General features: G+C 33.9%; 1 protein-coding gene across 3 annotated transcripts; it reads right to left on the bottom strand.

Moving 5' to 3' along the window:
* Positions 1-229: 229 nt before the first annotated feature.
* On the bottom strand, positions 230-12,488 carry LOC132291034 (pyrroline-5-carboxylate reductase). 3 transcript variants are annotated; one of them, XM_059790190.1, is made up of 7 exons: positions 12,159-12,486; positions 11,572-11,620; positions 10,709-10,800; positions 9,946-10,018; positions 3,687-3,807; positions 3,336-3,441; positions 230-536 (listed from the first exon to the last, which is right to left on the bottom strand). In XM_059790190.1, exons 1-7 carry the CDS (start codon positions 12,357-12,359, stop codon positions 348-350), a joined length of 831 nt encoding a protein of 276 aa, XP_059646173.1. In that variant the 5' UTR covers positions 12,360-12,486; the 3' UTR covers positions 230-347. The 3 variants fall into 3 exon arrangements, with proteins under 3 accessions (XP_059646173.1, XP_059646179.1, XP_059646186.1); XM_059790196.1 differs by lacking the exon at positions 230-536 and adding an exon at positions 2,444-2,867 and having other exon boundaries at positions 12,159-12,488; XM_059790203.1 differs by lacking the exon at positions 230-536 and adding an exon at positions 2,444-2,862 and having other exon boundaries at positions 12,159-12,488.
* Positions 12,489-18,531: the final 6,043 nt, after the last annotated feature.

The following is an 18,531-nucleotide window of genomic DNA, read 5'->3' as shown; positions in this document are numbered from 1 at the left end:
TACACACCATTATTTGAGGACTGACGTTGACTAAAAGCAGGATCTACAAAGGTGAATTGGAGAGCATCCTCGCAAAACTCCATGACAAGTTTGGTATATAAGCTTTTCCGATTTTTTTTTTTCTTCCCCATCAAGAGAAGAAAGAACATTTTCATTGTTGCCACGTCTATGATTTTGCAGGAGAGAGTAAACTAGAACTCTTTAGTTTTTAGACACTTTACGCAAGGGATAAAACAAAGTGTGTTCAGCTTTACTGTTTTTAGTTCAAAAAGCCTAAAACTTCCTCCTTACATTACTAAAAAGACTGAACATTAGCTTTATTGTTGGCCAAGCAAGCAAAATCAAAACTAGCTTTGTGAAAGTTCTCGGCTGCGCTTGGTGGCAGAAACAACAGCATTCATCAAGATCCCACGAAATCCACTCTTCTCCAGCTCATGAATACCAGCAATGGTAGTTCCACCAGGTGATGCAACATCATCTTTGAGCTGACCTGGATGCTTCCCTCCATTGGTTGCCATAGTTGCTGCTCCTAGTACCTGTAAAAGAAATACATTTAATTCCTCAAACAAGTCAGAATATCAAGAGAAGTGCGCCTTGGCGATGCCTTATTAGTCATTGAGGAGAAGGCTACAAGTAGACACATGTATGCAGGAAAGTCACATATTCTAGTCCAATTTTCTCTTGTAAAAGAGAGAGACAATCATGACCAGCAGGGTCCAATGTGGTTTGGATAGGAAGTTAAATAAAAGTAAGTAACAATTTAAGAGAACCGGTTAAAAAGTAGTGCACGTTCTTCACCTGTCTTCCATGTGTACTAAAAATGTCTGTTTTTACAAAATAAAATAAAAAATAGAAAAAGATTATTACGTCTAGCACTTGTCTATACAAGTCGAACATCATTATGAACTCTTAGGGAATTGTCATGCTTCTTAAAAATCATCCATTCCACTAAAACTAGTGCCTTTTATCTTGATCACACCATGAAGCAAAGCCGAAAACAGATGGGATAGCTTGCTGCCAAGCTGTTAGGTGAATCACAACAGGGTGGAACTTCATTCGGAAGTGATAACATTTTATGTCAAAGTAGTAAAAAAGGCCCGGGGAATGGCAATCTCAACCAGTGAGAAAGTGTGAGCTTTGTAGACCAAACTAGGTGCTACTGTGGTACATAGCGAGTTTGTCATTATTCTCAGTCACAGAGAAGCAGAGGTCAAATAATGAAGCAAGCCACACACCATGTTCTGCTTCTCCTGAAGCACAGCTCAGGTACAAGCCTGCTAAATAAGGAAATGGAGCAAAACCATGCAACTCCAGCAACAGCAAAGACCCAGCAAGCCATATGCCCATGGCTGCAGAATAATTGTTTTACCAGAATTAAGCCTTCCAGGATGTACACCCACGGATAGAATTTGGCCACATCACATGCATAGGGATTTAAGATTCTCGATTAACAGTTGAAGGCCAATTGAGCTGTATACCCATTAACAATCAGAGAGATAGAAAAAAAATGAAAGAAAGAAAAGTAAAGAAAAAAATGATGACCCTAATCAAGGCATAAATTAGAAAATCAAAACACTGCATTGAATCAATGTGCCATCTAATATCTTAAAATAGGCTGGCGGCTGGCGATGGTTATTAGTCGAGCTTGGTAGGAAGAGGACAATAATAATCCCTTACATACCCTGTAGAACGTCATAAAAAGATGAAGAGGAAAAGTAGAACTCTTCATTTTCCCAATAGCTTATTTCACAAGGGCTACTTTCTTTTCCGATCTCATCAAACATAAAGTTGTTACGGATCCAAAAGTTGGTTCTAAAAGGACTAGTGGTTGGCAGAAATTCTCTCTTCACAGCCGAAGGTGCAGCTAAATCTCACAAACTATATCCACTAACACAAGCTAGAATTTTAATCGTTCAGCAATCATAACATCCATAAAACTAACAAGCTTTCCTCTCTCGTTGAAATATGTTTATTTACAATTCCAATGTCTAGCCAAATTCTAGGTGTCAGGTCCTGGGCTCAATTATTTTTTTTTTCACTCCCCCTGTTACTGCAACTAATCAGCATCCATTTCGCAGTCGCGGGCGTGGATGCAGTGTAATGGACTCGGGCCATTATTTGTATAACGTAATGGAATCGGTTATCGCAACCGTGAATATTTTTAGATCTCACACATAAGCCCCAAAAACGTACTAATACACTACTTTTTACAACATTCAATATAGATGAGTTTTGGATGAATTTTAGTGATTTTTATTGATTTTTTGAAGAATAATTAGCACAAGTAGTGACCTATTTATGAATTTTAAGTCGTTATCGTTATAAAATTAATAAAAATAACAATAACTGAGAACTGAAAAACACAAAATAAAAATAAAAAATAAATTTATAGATTAAAATAAATGAAATATATAATACAAGTCAAAAGTACCAAAAAATTATGAATCATAACATATGTAACATGTATATCACAAAAAACTTAGCATTTATGGGAGAAAATTTAAAAATTACTTACCAATTTGTGCCTACTTCAACCATCACCCAAATGTGATCATTTCTAATTCTATCATTTCTAGTCATATAGCACATCCATCTCAACTGTGCTATTCTTGCTTTTATTATGTTGACAGCAATTAAAGAAACTCAAGAATCACACAAAACAATTTCTGCTATTTACAGACAAGCTTGATATATAGGCAATCACACCAGTGCCTGACAGAATCATAAGTGGCAATCCAGGCAACCAAGATCTTAAGCTTGCTCCTCTGGCCCTAGTGCAAGATCAAGCAGACTCAAGTACGAAGATGTTCACCCAGGCATTACTTGGTTGATACCTTCCGCTTAAATATAAAAGCAAGAACACTTCCCTTCAAATGAGGCAAACTTTGTTTCGTTATATTCAGTCTTGGAAATACTAAGAAGAATAATGTACTAAAGAGAGGGAACACTGAAGATAAGTTTAAAAATAAAGGCTTTAACGTTTTTTTTATATTCTAGGTCATTTATTGAGTTGGTTGAAGCCTATCATTTACTGATAGGATCTTGAATGATGTTTTAATAACCCAATATACAAATTCTACATCGAATTCATTAGATTTAGCATGCATCTAACTGCCAAGAAGTCAGAAATTAAAATGTACTAGTTAGCTGCTTAAAGGGCGTGCTATTACAGAAAAGCAAAAAAATATATAGATATATGTATAACTGATGCTCTAATCTTATAGAGAGTATTTATCAAGTAACCATTCAAATATTAAATCCTAATAGAAACAAAGTCATACTGCATGTGTGTGGATACTAGATAACAAGTTCCATAAGCTAGCAATTCAACTTACGGTTTGAGAAGCAAGACCCAATGCAAGTTCTCGTGGTAGACCTGCTGCAACCCCTCCATCAGCTAAAGCTTCTATTGCTAAGAACATATATGCTGGGCCGCTGCCACTGAAAAGTTTTTGGAAAGAATTTCTTGTTACAACAGATTACAATTTGCCATCTCTAATTTATCCAAACATGGGCACTTCCAAGTATGTGTATTTTCCACGAATGAGAGGGAGAGTATCTACCACGAACCAAAAGTCAACAACCTCAATTAATAGCAGAGTCTAGAGTTAATAAAAATATAGAAATGGCTTTATATATTGGGCATTAATTGGTGTGGTTTTGAAATAATGATGGAAGCCACGTACCTCAGGCCCGTAACTGCATCAAACAGTTTCTCATTGGCTGTCCATATCTTGCCAATTGCTCCAAATAACTGCTCTATTAGCTCTCCATCTTCTTTTGTTGCATCTGACCCTAAGCTCATAACTGTCCAAAGGCAACTGGGTCATGAACGGTAACATCTTTTGCAATTTTTACACACTTAACAAACAAATTAAAAAATGTAATCACAAGCTAAAAAGAAAAAAATCATAAATTTGGTTTGAACTTTGAAGTGGAAAACCACAACACATATGATGAGATCTGACATAAACTTTTTTGGTACAGGGAACATTATAATATGCAAGTAAAAACATTTTCAACTTTATCAGAAACATATAAATGGATCCTACCAGTTTATTTGATCACCCCATTTTTAAAAGACAACAAATGTAAAAAAGGCACATATTTCTTTATACAGAAATTATAAGATGGTAAATTAATAAAAAGAGGGTTCAGGCGATTTGTGAGAGCTTGGGTTTACGTGTGGAAGACAACAAAAATTCTCCATGGAGGAGGGCTCTACCTCCTCCATACAGCCATTGGGAGTGACTATAGTCCCTTCTTCATCTCCCACACATAAAACATGGAGGAGTATGTTTGAGAAAAACTCGAAAGGCTCCTTCGTTAATCTGTCGTATCATGCGTAGAGTAGATCAGAAGAAAATATTGCTATTACAGATGAGGATGTTGAAGTGGATGCACAGTATTGGAAACATTCATTAATAGGGTATGTAATGGGAAAATCCATATTTTCCATTCTTCCAAGGTTTCATTCATCATAGATGGGGAAAAGAACTCAAGTGGTGCAACTCAAGGATGTTTTTTCCTGGTGAGATTTGATTCTGAAGTTGCTGCAGAGACAATCTTGCAACGCGTCCATACCTACGAGGGACATACGATCATCATCAAAAAATGGAATAAGAATGTCACCTTAGGGAGAGATGTTATGGGTTCTATTCCTATTCGTATCAAGGTTTCAGGGTTCCCTATGCATTGCTATAATAAGACTGTTCCTTCTAACGTTTTTTTCAAAGTTCTCTAGACCTCTATTCATGGATGAATCTTATGCTCAGGACTGTGGTCAGTTTGTGTGTGTGATGGTGGAGGTTGACATGCACACTCCTCTTCCAGAATCCCTCAAAATGGTTGTGCATGGTGTGAATTGTGCGCTTGCTTTCGAATATGACTGGAAACCTACAGTTTGTAATTACTGGAAGATCATGAGGAGAGGCATTGCCCTAAGAAGGTGATTGATAAAACTAAATTGAAATCTGTTGACCGATGGGTGATCAAGAAGAAGGGAAAGGAGATAGAGGAGGATAATACTCTTGTTGAGACTGTTCAAAATTATCCTAAACCTTCTCAAGTCATGGTGGGAGAAAATGTCGTTTCTGCAAATCATTTTGCAGTGTTAAGTGAAAATGTTGCTGCTGCAAGGGATGATGAATGTCTTCAAGAAGTCAACCCATTATCTCGTACAAATCAGGAGGTTAATCGTATAGGTAATTTGGATAGCAATGTGGGGGAAGGATGCTGCTGAACATGCGATTGTATCCAGTGTTATTGCATGGGGTGATGGTAATGGCAAATGTATTTCTCAATATTTCTTCATCTTCTGGTGGTTGTCAGTCTTTTGGCTCTCAAGTTCATGGTTCTCCAAATCTGTCACAATCGTCTCAATCCACAGGGGAGGATGGTCAACTTTCTGAGAAGGATATTGCTAATGGTAAGGATAAACAGGATAAAAAGAAGCAGGCTCCAGTGGTGACTGAAAGGGTCACAAGAAGTAAGAATAGGCGTCTACCTCCTCATAAAGCTAGTTCCCAATGACTGAATCATGGAATGCGTGTGGGCTGAACAAGGCTCGCAAACAAAGAGAAGTTAAAAGTTGGATTGCTTATTTTTCTCTTCAAATGGTATGTATTCAGGTAACTAGAGTTAGAGAGGAGAAGTTGTCTAAATTTTCTGCTAAAATTCAGAAAAATTGGGTGTGGACTCATAATTATAATTCTCTGTCGGTTGGGAAGAATTTGGGTTGGGTGGAATCCTTTGGTGTTTAGTTTTGATATATTGGATCAATCTCCCTATTTATTGATGCTTAAAGTTACTATTCTCAGTTCTCAGAAAGTTTTTTATTTAACTATTTACGCAGCTAATTTGCCAAGGGAGACAATTTATTAATGGAATTCTTGGGCGAAATGGAATAATTTGATATCTGGTTCTTGGATGTCCATTGGTAATTGGAATCATTTTCAAACTCAAGAGGAGAAAAAAGGTAGTGTTTTTATTCCCCAAAATGTTTAAAACAGTTGAATGCTATAATTCATACAGTTGATTTTGGGGATTTGCCTCTGATTAATGGTACCTGGACCTGGTGCAAATGCCAAAGTGTTAATTCAAGAATTTATGCTGCTTTAGATAGAGCTCTTATTAATTCAGAGTGGTTGATTGATGGCTTTTCCTACTTCTAAAGCAACTATGTGTCCTGCTAGACTATTGGATCACCATGCTTTGATTGTTTCTTTAGATATAAATGTGATGAATGATCCTAAACCTTTCAAGTTTTCAAAGGTTTGGTCTCTTCAAGATTGTGTTGTTCCTTTGGTTACTCAGACTTGGCAAGAAGAGGTTTCTAGTAATCCTTTGCACCAACTTCAAAAGAAGCTGAGAAATGTTAAACAAGCAATTAAGGCCTGGAATAAAAAAAATTTAGGGATATTGGGAACTAGGAGGAGACTGCTAGAGCTAATATTCCCAAAAGGACCACAAGGAAGGACGAGGAAGTTTCTGCAATCATGCCTCCCTGACCATCACTTCCCAAAGCTAAGCCACAAGTCCTACCTGCTCAATCTAAAGAGACCGAAAGGAAGCCGCCTGAGATACGCAACGGGGTCTTCACCCTGCTTGGATGCTCTTATACTGTCCCTTGGTAGGGTACGATGGGAAGCGGGTAACACCCACTGGAAGCATTGAATTGCCGGTCATCACAGCAGCCAAGACCTTGAGAGAGAATTTCGTCATCGTGATAGTCTTCAGATGCAACTTCAATCGCAGCCTATGGATGGTACAGTTATAGAGGAGGAGAATAAGGCTAGGTCTCTTTTGGAGTCTGCTATCTCCAATCAAGAGATTCTAATAGCCCAGAAGCCTAGAGTTCAGTGGCTTGAGGAGCAGGATAGGTGCACAAATTAATTTCATAGAAAGCTGGTTCAACACAGAAATGTCAATTCCATTATTCAGTTACAGAATGATCAAGGCGCGTGACTTATGGAGGGAGACCCCTTTTTGCATTTGGTGGAGCCTTTGGAAAGAGCGGAATAGAAGATCTTTTGATGGGATGGAGTCCTCCATTGGGGTGCTGAAATTTTCTATTATTTGTACTCTTTTTTGTTGGGGTTGGGGGAGAGATTATTCTTCTCTTGAGGATATTGTGGACCTCTTGGGTTCTTTGAGTTCATAGGTTCCGTTTTGCTTTTTGTTTTTTTGTATAGCTTGGGATGCATTCCCCTTTTGAACGCTTTCTAATACATTTTACTTATCAAAAAAATAAATAAATTACTCCTAAATTTCTTCAGTAGGAGAGGGGATGTCAGTTCTGAATCCTTAGTTCAGCCCAGGTCAATTCTTTCAAAAGAAAATGCTGAAGTGTTGGAAGCTCCTATTTGCTATGATGAGGTTATGGGGGTTGTGATGTGGTTTGCTCCTGATAAATCTCCTGGACCAGATGGTTTTCCAGGTAGATTTTACCAGAAATTTTAGGTACTGATTGACAAGGATGTTGTTAAAGTAGTTCAATATTTCTTCCAAACTTCTACTCTTCCTACAGACATCAACAGTACCTTTTTAACTCTTATTCCTAAGAAGAATGCAGCCTCAAAGGTTAAAGATTTCATGCCTATAGATCTCTGCAAGTTCACTTATAAAATTATTACTAAGCTCATGGCTAATAGGCTTTCTCTCATTCTTAAAAAGACTTGTTGGGGTGGATCAGTGTGCTTTTATCAAGGGAAGGAAGCTTCAAGATAATGTCATCATGGCCCATGAGCTTGTAAAGAATTTTAACTCTAAGAAGCATCCTACTTCGGCTATGAAGATTGACCTACAGAAAGCCTATGATTCCATTTCATCGAACTTTCTGGTTAGGCGTCTTCATAGTTATGGTTTTGGCTCTTCTTGGATTGCTTGGGTCTCTGAATGTCTTTCTGCTACACACTCTATTTTGGTGAATAGTACTACTGTTGGATTTTTCAGTTCTGGGAGGGGATTGAGACAAAGGTGTGTTTTCCCGTGGAAAACTATTTGGGAGATAGATGAGGTATGTGTTTTTTTGGATCTTCTGTATCGGCAGGAGGGTGTTGGCAGAGGAAATGATGATTTGATTTGGGTTCCTTCTTCCCACGGTCGTTTCGAAGTAAGATCCCTGTTCTTATGTCTGTCTCATTTTGTTAATTATGTTTTCCAGTGGAAAACTATTTGGCGATCCATGGCTCCAACTAGGGTGGCTTTCTTTGTTTAGACCGCTGTTTGGGGAAAGATATTGACAATTGATAATTTACGGAAAAGGGGCAATTGCATTGTTAATCGGTGTTTTCTATGCAAGAAAGATGGGGAGTCTGTTGACCACCTCCTTATGTATTGCCCTGTGGCGAATGACTGTTGGAATCTTATTGTTGGGTTGTTTGGCATGTGTTGGGTAATGCCACGATCTACTAAGGAATTGATTCATGTATGGAGAGGTTGTCACGTGAGAAGGGATGTACGCGATTTCTGGAGAGTTATCCCACATTGTGTCTGGTGGTGTATTTGGAAGGAGAGAAATAGTAGAATGTTTGAAGATAAAGAGTCGTCTACGGCAATGGTGAAACATCACATTCTTTGTTCTCTATTCAATTATGTGAAGAGGAGTTCTTGCTCTTCTTCTGATGATTTAATTATTTTTTTGGATTCTTTGGGGCCTTAGTCCCGGTTCCATTTTTGTAAAAGGAACGCATTCCCCTTTTGAACGCCTTTTTATGTTATTATTACTTATCAAAAAAAAAAAAATGCTTCTCTAATTTGATGGCTCAAGCTACTAGATGTGGAGAATCAACTTGTTGAGGTGGGGCAGTATGTTTTTAAATTGTGTTTTTACTACTGAAGTATGCAACTGGTTTGCTCATCTTCTGGGTTGACATTGGCTTCGTGTACATGATTTATGCTTTGCCATCTGGTTTTCTACTCGGTTTGGCACTGATCAGCTTCCAAAAATGATTTTTACAGCAGTCATTTGGAGTATTTGGAAGAAGAGGAACTTTAGATTCCATGGTGGAGTTTCTAGATCCAGCTCAGAGGTTGCTAGAGAGCTTTGGTTTTCTGTGTTAGATGCTGCCGGTATGTATTCAGAAGGTGCTCTTAGTTAAGGGCATTTTATTTCATTTGTATTGGAAGTGGGTGTATTCTGTTCTAATTTCTACCTTCTGTTTTGTTACTTCAGTACAGTGAGGGTATACCCTCCTTTCTCTTGTGCTTCATTGTCTTATCTTTATAAAACATCCCATTTATGGAGGGAAAAAAAATTTATAAGATGATCAATTTGTTACTGAAACCACACCTCAAATTATCAGATTTGCTGTCCTTGGCTACCAGCATATTTTCACACAAAAGTAATTTTGTAACTCAAGTTTGTTGCAAGCCTTTACTCCAATGAACCTTACTAAAACTGCCACATTGCTTATTTTTTGTATTAACAAATGTATATGTCAATATTTATATTGACAGGGTCTGTTAAAAATAACTATTCAACTGCCGCTCGTCTATTCCAGCATAGTTGATATTTCCAAAATGCACCATCATTACGAGCCAACAATAAGATGTCCGGATTCATCATAATCCAATGTATTTGCATTATGAGTCATCCAGCTCAAATAATATGGAAAATTAAAAAAAGAACGATATTTAAAAACTAATTAAGCTCTTGTTCAACACATTCTAAATTGTAATGACGCGTAATTGCATTCTAATTTGCAATTTGTAATTTTGAGCAGTGATTTACATATAGAGGAATCTTAGTGTAAAATAAGGACTACTAGAAAACAAGGAAATTTTCAGTATATCTGAGCTGTCCCATGCATATCATACTGTTTAAAGTAATAACAAGAAATCATGACAAAATTTCAGGTGATAATAGACCAATATCTGTCCATTTTACAATAACAAAGAAAACACAGAAACTAACACCGTAAGAAGGGGAGAAATAACAGTTACCAGATGCGGCCTGGCCTACAGCAGCAGGAGTATTCGGCATTACCCTAATAAATCGGCTGTGACCAGCCCATTCCTGTATAAAACAATGGATACATCAAGACACGTGCAAAAAGATTAGAAGTTTTGAACTGAAAGATGAAATGATAACAATGAGATGCGGTTTCAATCATAAAGATGATAAGGGTCAGATCATAGAGATACAGAGCTGGTGTGAATCAAGTATGACAAGGCGCTTAAAGATGTGCTCCTAAGAAGCATTTTGCAATAACAGGATCAGCAATACAACAAAAATGGGGACTAGTCCAAGAAATGAGCCCCTCAACGTGTAGATAAATCAACTCATCAAGCTCCCACTAAAATCCACACATTGGATATCACTGCCATTTCTTGGTTGTTAGCAGCACGCGTCCAAAAACATCCGGGCAATTGTGGCACTGGCTTGTTTGAGACCAAAACAAACCAAAAAGGTGTACCCAACATGATTTTGTTGTCATTTTTATGTTTTGCACAAAACAAAGCATCCCCAAACGAGGCTTTAATGAAAACTAAAGGGAACAAAATGTTTAACAACAAAACATATAAAGACCAAGTTTGGAAACTATCCAAATTAGTGACATATGTATAGACTAACGAAAGAACCAAATAAAAGGTAAGAATAAATAAAAAGAAGTTAAAATAAACTTAAGTGATGAGAATTCAGCCATAAATTCACCTATTCAGGAACGTTACATACAGTGAGGAGCAAAGGGCTCTAGACACAAACCTGTAGATCCTTTAATTTAACTCCTGCAACAACTGACACAAGAAGCTGCTTCTCTGAAAGTTTTGGCCTCAATTGCAAGACCACATCTTTAACTGCATTCCATAAAATGTCATAATGATCATAGGTTAAAAAGAAAGACCAAATACATAAAGAAGAACAGGGTCAATAGGCAGAAACCCATAGAATTATAATTTTATGATTGCTACTCTACATACAACAACCTCATATGATTTAATAGTTCTCACTGTGTAGCAGTCAAACCAAATCGTAATGTTCAACAAACATAACTAGAGCTGTTTCAAACAACAATTTCTATATTTGTACTATAGCATGGAATGTTTAAAACTTCAAAGAAGTCTCATTCTCTCCATAATCAAATTGTTGTATGAGAAAATTACGTGAAAAGCTGGTAGTATTACTGCACGGGCTTCATGGTGGTGTGAAATAGATGGCATAAAATTTTCACCTGATTTTATACCTAATTAAGACATCCACAAGTAAAATTTTGGTTTTAGCTAGTCCACAAAAACTAAATCACCTAAGAAGCATTAAATCATTCAGTTAAGTATCTAGTCCATCTCTGCATAGAGTTAAGCATCGAGTAAATCTATATAACCAACACACTCATAAATTTACATGTCAAAGAAGTTCATCTGTGTTATACTTGCTTTCCAATGTAGGGTTTACATTTTCACATTGAAATACACCCCAGGAGAATAAGGGGGGAAAACCAAAAAGGAAATTAGAAAATATGATGAAATGGGATTGCCCAAAGCAAGGAACATCAAAGGAAACAAAAATATCTGGTTAAGAAAATGAGTAGCAGGTAGTGTGGTAGGTAGTGTGGCGAGAACAGGCAATACCAACTTGAGGTTTCACAGAGAAAATCACCACATTGCTGTCTTCAACAACCTGCTCACGAGACAAAATTCAAGTATAAAATTAGTAAACAACACAAGTAATGAAACGTAAATATGTTTTTGACGGAGTAAAAAGAAACACTAGATCGATGTTGAGAAAATAAAATAAAATAAAAATGAAGCTAAAAAAAAAACAAATCCAAGAAATTAACAAAATTCTGATCATGAATCAATCACAGATGTAGAAATAATTTGAAAATGCACAACAAAACAAAGAAAGATTGCAATATCAAAATCTTAGGCCTCCTTAAATGGTTGGAAAATCTGAAAATCATGGGATTGGTTAACTCTAATGAAAAATCCATTGTAAAATTTTCTAATTTTATTAGCATTGAAACAAACAGAAAAGTTTATGCAGCAAGCATAACCAAGCGAAAGATCTGATTCCCGAATATAGCATAAGAAAGAAAAGAAAAAGGAAGCAAGATTTGAAAATCCAATTTATTCAGCCAATGAAAGATCAATCATACATACATACGTACATGTGTGTGTGTATAGATGTGTGTGTAGAGAGAGGAAAATTGAGATACCTCGTGGTTTTGATCAAGAACTTTAACGCCAAAGGATTCAAAAGCAGTCCGGCGAGCGGAACCGAGGTGGGCAGTTCGGATTCTGGAAGCGGGCAAGACACCCGACTTGACGACGCCTCTGGCGATACTCTCCGCCATTTTGCCCGCTCCAATAAACCCTAACTTGTACCCATCGCTCGGAATCGGAACAACGCTGGCCATGGTGTCTCTGTCTCAAGACCGTATTGTGTCGCTCTCTCTCTCTCTCTTCAACTGGGATGGTACGTCCCTGCGAGTGTTTTTCGGAGGGAAATAAATTCTGATTTGCGCCCAACTTGTTTATTTAATACCATACGAACCCCTTTTAATCTAGTTTAGGGTACGTTTGCAGTGAGATATTTGGAGGGATACCGAAAAATGAATAAATAAATAAATAATGAGAAGATAAGGAGAGAGAGAATAATATTTAACTAGTAGTTTCATAATTTTAAAATTATTCTTAATAATTGAAAGAAGAAAATTATTATTTCACCTTGATGATAATTTAAATGTTATTATTTTTTTTTTTCACCCCTTTATTATATTTAAATAAGAATATTATTATTTTTTTTATTTTTTTTCACATATATATCCAAACGTTTTTCTATTTGGAATCATGCGGGATGTGTTTATTTATCTATTTTTTAGGCAAGCGGATTATTTATGACGAAGAATTATGCATTTTTTCAACTTGCGTGCCCCTGGTAAAAAAAAAAAAAAAAAAAAAAAAAAAAAAACTCAATCATTTAAAAAAAAACCTAGATGAAAAAATAAGTAGATAGATATAAAATATAATGAGATATCTAGTAGTGAGTTAGAGATTATTATCGTCTTTTCATTCTTTTCTTTTCTTCTCCCATAACTAATAATACTACTATAATCTCCTTTCTTTCTGTTTTGTTTTTCTCCTCCTGTACATCCAAAAGGAGCTGGGCATGTTGGGAACTCAACCCAATTTCCATAGGTTTGGTTTGGACAATCATTATTTAATTTGGGTTAGACCAGTGGGCTTGACTTCTCAATATACAAACCCAACCCACTGCATTGGGCATATTGGCAAGCCCAACTTCTATTTTTAGGAACCCACTACCCAGTATCAATGTGTAAATTTGTCCAACCAAAATAAACCTAATTCTCCCTCGCCCCTCTCTCCTCTGCGCGTTCTCTCTCTGCGGCCTTCCCTCTTTGCAGTAAAACCAGCATAGCGTGGTGCTTCTTCCTACCAGCTGCTGGGTTATTTTAGTCCATGAATACATGAGCTATTAACACTTTACCATTGCTGTGAAAAGGAGAAGCCCAAAAATATATATTTAAAAGTAAAAATTAAAAGAAGAAAAAAGTTATCGACCATCCTTGATTAAGAAGTCTTATCAATTTTAACAGATTGATTGGTTTAAAACTTATGTCAAGAAAAGGTTTTAGAAGTAGGATTCAATGGTTTGATTTAAACATTTGTTTTTTTTTTAGTGGTCTTTAAAATCAGAAAGGTGAGCTTCTTGATAAATTTTGGTTTTATTGAAATTTTTTAGTTGTTAGTGGTCTTTATTATCAGAAAGGTAAGAGCTCTTTGATAATTCCTCAAGAGCTTTGCTTTTTAATTCCTGTCATATATAAATATCATGTCACGCATTTTTACTCTAAATTTGATTAAAGGTAATTGTTAGAAAATAGAGACACTTATATGTTATGTTCTTGTCTAAAATCAACACTCAATCTCTAGGGACACTCCTAGTATCCAACACTTAATATATATATATATATATGTACGTAATTAAAAATTAAATTTTATTATTAATAGACACTTCGTCAAATATTTAGCGGACATTTCTAACCCAATATAAATTAGTTTTGTCCGATAATCTTAAAATATAACACATGCTAAAGTGTAACTCTTTTCTTTTGACAAAAGTTGACTTAATCTTTTAACCTGGATTATATGGTCTGGTCACAACAAAATGTACTTGTTTATGTAAAACAAAAATATTTTACAAAAACATTGTAATGACAAAGTAGTTTAACTATATATATATATTAGGAAAAGGCACGTGCGATGCACGTGTTAAATATTTTGTAGATAATGTGATAGAGTTTTATAAAAAATAAAACAACCAATTTGTGGTAGAATTTATAAAAATTATTTTATTTTCTATAAATATATTATTGTTTAATTATATTTTCCTTTATTAAAAAAACTCATAATAAATAGATAAATAGGTAATATGTGTTACAATTTTATAAAAATTCTTTTAAAAACTCATTTTTATATCAATTAATAAATATTTTTTTATATTAATAATTCTTGTCTAATTATATTTCAATAAATAAACAAATAGGTAATTTGTGTTAGAGTTTTATAGAAACTCTTTTAAAATCTCTTTTTATATCAATTAATAAATAATTTTTTATATTAACAATACTTGTCTAATTATATTTTTTTTATTAAAAAACTCAAAATAAATAGATAAATAGGTAATTTGTAAAAGAGTTTTTATATAAAATCTTAAAATATATCTTTGTCAAATGTATTATAATTTTATTGAAAATAAAATAAGTAATTTGTGGTAGAGTTTTTCTAGTCTAATTAGATTTTCTTTTATTAAAAAACTTATAATAAATAAATAAATAAGTAATTTGTGTTAGAGTTTAATATAAACTCTTTTAAAAACTCTTTTTATATTAATTAATAAATATTTTTAAATTTTAATAATTCTTGTCAAATTAGATTAGCTTTTATTAAAAAAAAAAAAAAAATCATAATAAAAAGTAGTTTGTGATAGAGTTTTAGAACAATTATTTTATTTTTATATCAATTAAAAAATATTTTTCATATTAATAATTCTTGTCTAATTAGAATTTATTTTATTAAAAAACTTATAATAAATAAATAAATAAGTAATTTGTGTTAGAGTTTAATATAAACTCTTTTAAAAATTCTTTTTATATCAATTTATAAATATTTTTATTTTAATAATTATTGTCTAGTTAGATTTACTTTTATTAAAAAATTCATAAAAAATAGATAAATTGGTAATTTGTATTAGAGTTTTTTTATAAAAACTCTTTTGAACCTCTTTTTATATCAATTAATAAATAATTTTTTATATTAGTAATACTTGTCTAATTATATTTTCTTTTATTAAAAAACTCACAATAAAAAGATAAATAGGTAATTTGTGTTAGAGTTTTATAGAAACTCTTTATTATGTAGATTTTAGTGTTTATATATTTTTTTTATATATATAAATAAATAAATACCGAAACTCTTTACACATCTAATAACAGTATAGATACAAACTTTTTTTAATAAATACTGAAACTCTTTGGCATGGCTTCTATATTTTACTCTGTAATTCTAGATTTCTAGAATTCTCAATTTGTATACCCCTTCCTCCATGTCTCTATTTATAGGCTTCTTGGATTAATAGGATTATGACATGTGTCCTTTTCTGATAATGACATAATCATAACAGAGCAGGCCGTTTATATTGTGATAATTATCCATAAAAAATAACTATTCTTTTTATATTGAACTAAAAATAAGAGTTTTATATAGAATGTGATTGATATTATTAGGTAATTTTGTAATTAATAAATATTTTTTATTTTAATAATTCTTGTCCAATTAGATTTACTTTTATTAAAAAAAAAAAAAAAAACTCATAATAAATAGATAAATAGGTAACTTGTGTTAGAGTTTTATAGAAACTCTTTTAAAACCTCCTTTTATATCAATTAATAAATAATTTTCAATATTAATAATACTTATCTAATTAGATTTCCTTTTATTAAAAAAATCATAATAAATAGATAAATAGATAATTTGTGTTAGAGTTTTTAGAGTTTTGTAATACCCCTAGTTTTCAAAAGGATAAAATGGGAATTTAATTTTGATTATCTAAGTGACTTATGTACTTATTTGACTAGTTGTGTTTATTGTATTTGTTTAAATTAATTGATTGATTAATTGTGTGTTTAAATTAATATTGTTTAAGTGTATTTTATTTTATTTTTCATTTGACTTGAAATTTTATGTGTGTTCTGTGTGGTTTTTAGTCATAATTATTTATTTATTTTCCTTAATTATGTGTAAGGGTAATTAATTAATTAGTTAGTTAATTTTATTCCAGATATATGTATAATGAATGTAACTGTTGTGGTCACTTGTTTATTACCATATTGGGTGATAATTAGGTTTAGGGTGTTATGATTAAGTAATTAGGTAGCCGACTTGTAGTTGGGCTGGACTTAGGGTTAGGATTACTGGATTTGGGATTAGGGTTTCAAAGGAGTCTATATATATATAACGATATATTTTGCAAGGGTTTTTGGGATAAAACCCTATTCGCGTAGGGGTAATTTAAGAGGAAAAACAGAGATACATAGAGAGGGTTGTATACACTTCAATGTGTATATTCTTGTGTAGTCTGTAAGGGTTAAAATAAAACATTATTCACGTAGTATTAATCTATGAAGCTAAGGAGGAAGAACAGAGGAATGGAACAATGGTCAGAGGTGGGAGCAGTATAAGAGAATTCTGAAACTTAGAGACGATGCGGCTGTAAGGTTTCAAAACGAAATCTAAAGGCAAGTTTCATTCTCTCCTTCCTGTAAACTTGTGTTCTGTGCATTCTAAATAGACTCCAGGAATTTAATTAAAACTTTTAAAACAAATTTTATGCATATTAGTTTAATCTGAAATTTGGTTAACGTATAATAACTGAAGATGGCTTTCCTTGCATAAATTGTTAGATTATGTATTAAACCTCTGTAAATTAATTTATAATGGAATGTGAGGTGTTGTTAGGATGGTTAGGAAGTTAATTAACCTTTATAATGGAATTTTGACACATGTGATCAGACTTTAGATTGTTCATATGTTCAGTTAACTGTGATTGGCGTTTTTGGATACGGTTTTGTTTTTGTTTTAAATTTTTGTCAATTAATGCATGCTGGATTGTGAAAAGTTTCTAGGGCTTTAAGAATTTAAATTGAACCCTAGGAATGTTAAAATACTTGGGACAGGAACGTCGGACTTCGCCGGAAACGCAGAAAAATCATCGGACGAAGTAGAGACAAGGCAGAGGGGCTCTCAGGGGGGAGAGCCGGCTCCCATGAAGAGAGAGCCGGCTCTCCATGAGGGGGAGCCGGCTCTAGAAGCCTAAGAGCCGGCTCCAATAAAGGGGAGCCGGCTCCCATGGAAAAAAAACCCCTACGGGTGTTTTCTGTAATTTTTCTGAAGTTCAGGGGCTTAAAGGTAATTACTGGAAAGTGATGGGGGGTTTTAAATGATTAAAATTAACTTGTTAAAGCCTTCAAATAGTTGGTTTATGCTAAGGTGCTAAACCTAAATGCATGTCTTAAAACATAAGCTTATAATAGGCCTACTGTCAAGGAAGGAGGAATGCTTGTTTTGCTAAGTTGTTTTGACAACTTAATTTGGACTGACATTGTAGTTATTGTTAGAATTTATATCAATGATATATTTAGCATAGTTCAGTTCCAGGAATGTTGGTTATGACGTCATGTACCCTTATCTAATAAGCTGCATATTGTCGGGAGTAGTGGAAGATTAGTTGCTAGTTTTGTGTTAGCAAATTAAATGGAACTCATATAAAATACTTTTTAAAGTTTCATATGATGTACTTAAACTTTGGAGTGTCATTATATCCGACACAGAATTTATAATGGGGAATTACATAGATGCCATGAGATTTAATTATAAATTTGCATGCCGTAAAGGATATGGGAGGATTTAAATGATAGTCATCATTTTAACATTTTAAACGAACTAGTATGGATGTGTTGTTTTGGAATTCTAGTATAATGTGCAGTTTAAAATTCTGATATTCATTATATTATGTTACGAAGGATAATTGCTGAACTGTCTTAATTTCTGTTCTGTCAATTACATGGAAATGGATGGTTTAAATTGTTTATTCTTATTTTAACAATTTAAAAAGAGGATCTATGAATATAATCATATACTGGATGCATGATAGGAGCTTATCTATATCTGATTTCTATTATGTTGGTTCTGGATATACTTGATGTTCATTTTGAGTGTGCATCATGTGTGGATCATATGCATTATATGTACCGGTATGGGACGGTGACATATCAGGGATGGATTAGATCAAAAAGCTAAGTCCTACCCCTTTCATACATACGGAATGGATTAACTAAAATAGTTAAATCCTACATGGATGCATGTCCTGTCAACTAAAACAGTTGAACGACATAACGGATATTTGTTTTATTTTTCTGCATTAGAAAAGAATTTATATATATATTTACGGTACCGTGATACAAGCTTGAGTCTCCTGATCACGGTTAGGGTGCGTATATTGCAAAGGTT

This window comes from Cornus florida, unplaced genomic scaffold (assembly GCF_030987335.1).
Source record: "Cornus florida cultivar Cherokee Brave unplaced genomic scaffold, ASM3098733v1 CherokeeBrave_3.0.0_Hap2_Chr02, whole genome shotgun sequence".
Lineage (NCBI taxonomy): Eukaryota > Viridiplantae > Streptophyta > Magnoliopsida > Cornales > Cornaceae > Cornus > Cornus florida.
The sequence above is the reverse complement of the archived record's forward strand: the minus strand, read 5'-3'. Positions and strand labels throughout refer to the sequence as shown.